The 7,723-nt window shown below is 54.2% G+C and overlaps 1 protein-coding gene across 1 annotated transcript in view; it reads right to left on the reverse strand.

Moving 5' to 3' along the window:
- RAB31 (RAB31, member RAS oncogene family) overlaps positions 1–7,118 on the reverse strand; it is a 109,198-nt gene extending 102,080 nt beyond the window's left edge. The window contains exon 1 of the mRNA XM_036823480.1: positions 6,921–7,118. Within this exon, the coding sequence (XP_036679375.1) occupies positions 6,921–6,959 (39 nt within the window). The 5' untranslated portion in view covers positions 6,960–7,118. The remainder of the gene's footprint in view (positions 1–6,920) is intronic.
- Positions 7,119–7,723: the final 605 nt, after the last annotated feature.

Consider the following 7,723-nt stretch of genomic DNA (forward strand, 5'->3'; position numbering starts at 1 on the left):
AAGTGACCTCCCCTAGGTTCCGCTTCTCTCCAGGGCCCAGTTTTCTGATAACCCGGGTCATCTGGGCACCCCTAGGGAAATTGAAAGTAGCCCAGGCTAAATCCTGAGCGAGTGGAAGGCACAGTCATCACCTCCAGAGAATTCAGAGCAGGGCTGGGGCATCAGGAGCAAGGAAATAGATCAGAAAAAGACACCTCGAAACAGAAGGTTCCACAGGGAGAAGCTCGCTCCGGGACGCCAATGTTAAATCCCGCTTTTCTTTATGTCTGCTGACAAACTCCTCAGGACACCTGCAACTCTCAGCAGCTTTAGCAATTAGGTGGGGAAAATAAATCATGTGGTCTGTCAGGAGGTGGTCAGTGCTCTGTGGAAAGTCGGGACCCAGAGTCCGGGAAGGATCGCGGGAGCCCCGGGGGTGGGAGGTGGGGGGGCAGATGGGTAGGAGGTGGGTGAGCTCAGCATCTCACTCACCCCGAGTGGATTTCGATTCTGCACCTTCAGTCCCTGCTAAAGCGTCTGACCCACATGATCAAGGCCCTTAGTTTTGTTCAGACACACCACTGCCCGTTGCTCACAGAAGCCAGGAGTATTTTTTGAATGAGTGCCATAGAGGTAAATGAGAAAGAGTTATTTCCATATGAGCACAGAAAAAAAATACAACCATTCAACATCACCTAGGTTGTCTTCCCACCACTTAACCCAGAAGAAGCAATGAGGAAACAGACAAATCGAGATACTAGGACTTTCTACAAGACAACTGGCCCGGATTCTTCAAAAACACAAATGTCGTGGTGAAAAAAAAAAAAGAGAGGAACAGTTTTAGATGAGAGATGTTAAGAAGCAGATGTGAGAAGCAAATGTAACACGTGATCCCTGACTGCATCCTGGATGTGAACTATACGACTGACACTATTGCTGTGTTCAGTGTCAGAGGTGAGATGATGTTACAGTTGTGCGGAGGGAGAATGTCCTTGTCCCTAAAAGATACACGCTGAAGCCTGTAGGGGTGAAGTGTCATAATGTCTGCAACTCACTTTCAGATGGTTCAGGGGGAAAATCCAATATTATCTGTGTACTATAGAGAGGAAAGCAAGAGTGACAAAAAGTCATCCCTTCTGACTCCAGGTGAGAAGGCTATAGACATTCGTTCTACTGCTCTTTCAACTGTTTTGTAAGTTTGATGTTCTTCAAAATAAAACGGGAAAGGGGAGTTAAAAGACCCCCTGCTGGAGGCTGTGGGGTCAACAGGAGAGCCATCAGCCTGGGAGTGGGAGGCGGTGCTCCTCACCTTCCCCTACCCTCCAACCACCTCAGCCTTCCAGAAAATAGCACGAGATCCAGAGCCTGCTCTCCCAGTCCTGGGGTCCATGCCCACATTTCCTTCCCTGTCCAAGCCCTACGTGTCCTTTGAAGTCCTGTGCAAATCCTTCCCACGCCAGGAGACCTTCCAGATGGCTCAGTTCCCAGCCCCCCACTGCACTTAACATAACCTGCATGTCTCCCATGGCACCACGTGACACCTCCAGCATCCTTCTTGTCACCATGGCCACGGATGCTGGCTCCTGTCTTACCTGCCCAACCAGGAGCCTCTCCACCACAAGCAGGACCAGAACCCAGCCTCCCGACTTTCCACCTCCAGTAGAGCTGACACAGCACCTTATCCACCGCAGGTACTCAAGACAGACCTTGAGCAAAACCTTTTTGTCCCTCACCTGTCCTCACACCTGATAAGATGGACGACAGTCAATATTTATCGTCATCCTACTCTGTTACTTCTATTGGGCGTGGCTCCGTGGTGAGTGCTGTCGAAGGGATACTGGTGATGTCATTTAGTTCACGTGTCATTGTGTCCATGTCGTGGGAAAGGCAGAGCGCCTTGAAGACAGGGATCGTGGCTGTCCTGTCCACCTGCAGCCGCCCAAGCTCCCGGCATGAAAGAAGTGCTTGATAATCAGTGAACGACTGAGTGAAGGAAAGTCTATTCCAATTTCCAACACATATGACAAATTATAAAAACTAAGACAAATGAAGGTGTAATATGTACAGACACGGAAGCACCGAAATTAGTCTAACCTGTTGGACACAACTGAATTTGAAGACCTGTTCTAATGCGTGACCTCAAAATCTTTTCACGTCCTGGCACCTTAAAATGTAAAGTTTTCTGTTTTCCAACGGCCAGAGCCTTGGAGCAGATCTGGGGGATACAACACACTCACTGAAACAGGGACACTGGGTGGAGGTAGAGGTGGGGCAGCACTCCTGAGAGCTACAGACAAGGGCTGGGGAGGGACCAGAGAAGTTTGAAAACGCTCCACAGACGACTCTGATGCACACGCTGGGCTCAGGGTGAGATGCGGCCACACCGACCCTGAGCAGAAGAGGAACGAGGGCCTGGTGGACCCCAGCAGCCCGGCTCGGGTGCTCTGTGTCACTACCCGCTGGGCCCTGCTGGGACACGTCCCACTCTATCGTGGATATTTATTCTCATCCCAGAGTCACCAACGCTAAACCACACTTTCCACAGGGGTTCAACCTAATAGAGGAATCAGGCAAGAAACAAATTACTGCAAGTTCCTAGCCTCTCTGCATCCCCCCACTCCCCTCCCCCCTTCCCCCGCAAAAAGAAATGCTAGTTTCTGGGAAAGAAAAAGAAAAAGGGTATGTGTGGTTTTTTTAATTTTATTTATTTATTTTTGGCTGCATTGGGTCTTCGTTGCTGCCCGCGGGCTTTCTCTAGTTGCAGCGAGCGGGGGCTACTCTTCGTTGCGGTGCGTGGGCTTCTCATTGCGGTGGCTTCTCTTGTTGCGGAGCACAGGCTCTAGGTGCGCAGGCTTCAGTAGCTGTGGCATGTGGGCTCAGTAGTTGTGGCTCACAGGCTCTAGAGCGCAGGCTCAGTAGTTGTGGCACACGGGCTTAGTTGCTCCGCAGCATGTGGGATCTTCCCGGCCCAGGGCTTGAACCCGTGTCCCCTGCATTGGCAGGCGGATTCTTAACCACTGCGCCACCAGGGAAGCCCCCCAAAAATGAGTATGTTAACAGAATCTCAGGCTTGGACAGCAATGCTGATGGCTGCCTGGGCTGCGCCTCCCCATCCTATGCATTGTTCCTTCCACAAGGACCCCACGATCCACATAACCTTACGGAATACTTTCGGTAAGGAGCGCTCAGCCTCACTCAGAGCAGGCCGTGCCGGTGTCCACAGCTCGGGCTGGTCTGCTGGCTGTGAGCAGCCTCGTGGGTCCTCGGGGGTCCCACAGCCCTTTGTCGTGAAGGTCCGGACAGGCTAGAAGTCCCCACTGCCCACGTGTCACAGCAAATCCCAAGGACTGGACTGCTCTGTGGTGAAGCGCTAAGCAGATTCGAATAGAGGCCTGAGGAGAGGCCTCACCAAGGCCCTGACGGTGGACTCTTACCCATGGCACTCGGCTGTGGAGGAAGTGGCAGAGACCTCTGAACTGTCGTCAAGACAACCGAAGTCCAAATATAAATCTCTCAGGGATTCCATTCGGAAGCAGTTTTTAAATGTACACACCCAGAGGAAATAATAAAAGAAAAGAAATATCCTTTCCTCCTTCTCTCCCTCCCCCTCCCCCTCCTCCTCTCCCCGCCCCCCTCCACCTCCTTCCCCTCCTCTCCCTCCTCTCACTTTCTGCCACGTGGTGATGTCTTTTAAAAATGCATACTGGGAAGCTTTCCACCTTTGGGGTTGGAACAGCTGCTGCCTCAATATTGTTTTTGTTAGTTTTTTTTTTTTTTTAACATACTTTGCTGTTTTTAATGGAGTTGTTTTTAAGCTACATGTTTCATAATACTAGCTGAGACTCACAAAGCAGGATGATTGGCACTTTATTGGCAAGAATGAGACTCATGGGTCCTAAGAGTCCAACGCAGACCCCCGTCAACACCCTCCTGCCCGGCTCACTTCCACGACAGCCCGGCTTATCCCAGGAAAGGGCACTCACGAAGGCTTGGGAGAAACACGACAAAGTCCACCCACGAAAACAGCAAGAGTCAAGAATCTCTACCAGGTAGGCTAAATAAACCCTGCGCTAGCACAAAGCATTCAGGGAATGTTCCACAGATGGCTGTGGTTCCATCTGGGAGCACTCACCAAAAGAAATAAGATCAGACACGCCTAACATCAGGGTTCTGAAAGGCACAGGTACATGCCACCTGGCCCACTCCACTGCCACCTTCTGCATATGACCCTCCGGTGGGGAACCTCCACCCCCTTGAGGAGCAGGAGGCTTCAGCTGAGAGGGAGGAAAGCCTGCTCCGCCCGTGCCAAGCACAACCGTGTGCCTTAAATGGGAAGCACATCCCCAAGTAATCACTGAGGAACAGGGACAATCACCAGGCACAAAAGGACCAGCCCCTCAGCCTCTCCAGGGAGCGAGCAAGGCTGCAGCTACGTGGTCCTCATTCCCATCACCTTTTCAACGGGGCCCAACAGAAAGTGACGCCCACAGTGGGCACGGCTGCTAGGGCCTGGGTCAGACTGAGATTTCAGGGAGGTGTGGCAATGGCTAAAAACAGGAAGCTGAGGGCTGGCTGCATGCAAGACTTCATCCAGAAGAGACAGGCCTCCCACACACAGAACAAAGGAGCTGGGACGCCTCTTAAAATTTTGAGAGGACGCTGGGTTTGGCACTGATTCCCTCTTCCAGCCGCGGATCCACAGGCTTCTCTCCCAAATCAAGAGAGCAGACCCAGCAGTTAGAATGGCTGTAGCCTCACCCCAGTGCTGTCTCACCCAGAGCATCGCCCTGTTCGGAGGAGCAGCTGAGAACATACCCTGTCACACACATCTTGCCCAGGACGGGACCAGCCAAACGGGGGGAACTTAAGACACATTACTCAGTGTGATAATAAGATCACTGGCCCTTTCAAAGATTTCATATAATATGTCTTCTGACCTAAGCAAGACTAAAACCTAGAGCCATTCTCAAAAACAGAAGGCCACGGATACAGTGTGATAGGATTGAAGCTTCAAGGTCTCCATCTGCTCAGAAACATCTTCTTGCTCTGCTTTGGGACCATTCTTCCCTTCCAAGCCCAACCTCCTACCAACTGAACCACTGCAGAGGACCAGCAAACAAGGAGAGTCACTGTCTCCAGGAAATCACTGAACGAGTGCGTTCCATTCTTAGAGATAAAACAAAAAGAAGTATAGGGAGTTCCTCCAGCTTTCTCATCTCCCAGGCTTGGAATCACAGAGTAGCAGGAAATGGTACCATGTATCTTAGGCGATCATCTGCTATAGTCTTCTGCCTTAAAAGGGAAGATGCTATTATGTCCATTTCACAGACCATGCAACTAAGGTACTTGTCCAAAACAGCACAGCCAATGAATGGCAGAGAATGAGAACCCAGGCTTGCTGCCTCTGGGCACAGGGCTCTTTCTACCTGATCAGTTCCTTGTAGAAGGAAACAGACTCACCCCTAAGTAGCAAAATTGCAAATAATTCATGCGGTGGGACAGGCAAGTCACTTCCGACTTCATTTATTCCCAAAGCCAATCCTGACACACACAACACACGTCAAAGCTGCCTCTTGATTCCTCGGGATCCGACCTTCCTTCTGAGTCTTTGAAGGGCTTCCTTGAGGCTGAAATGATTCCTCACAAGGAAAACATGCGATTCCTGGAATTTATGTCTGGCTTATGTTAGAGAGCCTGGCAGACGGTGCAACCTACCCCTGCAACACCGATAAAGGTCAACAGAGGAAGGCCAGAACAGCATCCCATCCAAATCCAGGCCATGGCAGAGCAAGCAGGGGGTGGGTCACAGGGAAGGGGGGGCCTTTGCCTGATCCCCTGGAATTCGAGGCCAACCCGAAGACCTAGTGTAACTGGGGGTTCCAACAAAGGACAGTGAGGGGAGATAGCCAAGAGCATCGTTCTGCCCCAGGTTCCAGAAGAGCCTAGAGGGAGTCCAGACAGCCCCTTGGTCTGGGACAACCCAGTCCTAACCTAGAATCATTTCTTCTTTATCTACTTCTGCACATCCATCTTGACAGACCAGTTAGTTCAACCTTTGCTGCTTTTTTCAGAAATGGTTTTCTTGGGAGACCAGATCGGCAGAACACTAGGCATCCCTACCAAAAGCTGCTGAAAACAGGGCTTCAAACCAGCTCTTCCCAAAGAAGTAATTCTGGAATTTGATATGGGCACCCAAGAAGAGGCGACCCTTAACACCACCTGAATTCCCTGGGCGGTCCCCAGGGGGCTGCCCGGTGCCATCTGACAGGTCCGCACCACTTGGGTGTTTGTGTCTGTCTTTGTTTCTGGTTTCTTCCAAGTTTCTTCGGGCTCAGAAGGACCCACTTCGGGAGGGGAAGTGGGGACAGGGGAGGACTCTCTCATCCTGCCTTTATCCGCGGCACGAAAAGTTTTCTAAGCGCGGTTTTCTACCATCCGATCTCTCTTCACTTTCCCGCCGGGTCATCCCCTCGCGCATTTTCTCACCCTGAGCTGGGCTTTCTTTTTAAACAAGTAAATAAACTAGTTGGCCCCGGGAAGCAAAAGGAGTCGGCGCCTTGGCTGAGTTACTTAAAGTTTCCGCCGGAAGAAAATTATTAAAGGCGAAGGAGAAAGCCCTCAGAGTTGGGGGCCGCGGCTCCTGTCCCCGCGGAGGGGTCCCGGGCGCCCGGCCCGGCCAGAGCGGCTCCGGGGACGCGGGCCGGCGGCGGAGGGACGAGTCGAGAAAGCTCCCGACCAGGTTCGGGCCCGGACCCAGCAGGGCCTGGCGGGGAGTGGGCCCAGGGGCGCGGGAGAGGGGGGTGCAGGGGACACGGGGGGAGCACGGACGGGGGGGTGGGCAGGGGAAGTTGGAGACAAGGGGGGCGCGGGGACGAGGGAGGCGCGCCGACCAGGGGCGCGCGCGGACCCGGGTCCCCGGCGAATGGCGGCGCAGGACTCACCCCGAGGAGACAGACTTTGAGCTCTCGGATGGCCATCATGAGCTCGGGGCCGGGCCGGACAGGGGCTCAGCATCCTCCGGAGCCGCGCTGCGCCGCGCCCCGCCAGCTGGCGTCCTCCGGTCCCCGCCTTCCCCTCGCTCAGCCCGCGGGCGGATCCTCAGCCGCTGCTATTTCTGGGCCGCCGGCCACGCCGCGGAGGGTCACGTGGCCGCCGCCGGCTCCTCCCGGGGCTGCGGGGTAACCTCGGCGGCCAGGCTTCTGGGAACGCCCCCGACGGCGTCAGCCCCCCCGCCCCCGGGCCTGCGGCGTCCTGGCACAGGGCCTCTTCCCACCCGCCGGCCGGCGGTTGGACCCGGCTCTGCAGAGCCCCCCTCCCCCTCGCTCGCACCCGACCCACGGCCTGCCGGCTGCAAGGCCCCCGGGGTGGAGAGAGGACCGGTCCGGCCCGGGGCTTGGTGGGGTGGGGGGGGACCGGGCCCACGGCTGGAGACTGCATCCCCCTCCGGAAAGTGGGTGATGCCAGCCCAGGCCATCTTCGGGGAGCACTTCCAAGTCATAAATGGCACTTGACAGAGGCTGGGCGGACGGGCAGGAGGGTCTGAGGGTGCAGCCCACCCTCTCCCGCAGTTCCTAATATCATGGGGAGGGGGCTTCAGTTTACCCCCACGTAGCTTGTCACTCTCAGCCCTGAGCTCATTTTTCTGTATGTAATCGAAATTGGTTCTAGAAGCTACGGTCTATTCCTCCCTCCAAAACAAGGGTGTCCGTGTCCGAAAAGGGAAGCGCTTTCTAGAGAGGAAGCT

The sequence above is a fragment of the Balaenoptera musculus genome, chromosome 14, assembly GCF_009873245.2.
Source record: "Balaenoptera musculus isolate JJ_BM4_2016_0621 chromosome 14, mBalMus1.pri.v3, whole genome shotgun sequence".
NCBI lineage: Eukaryota > Metazoa > Chordata > Mammalia > Artiodactyla > Balaenopteridae > Balaenoptera > Balaenoptera musculus.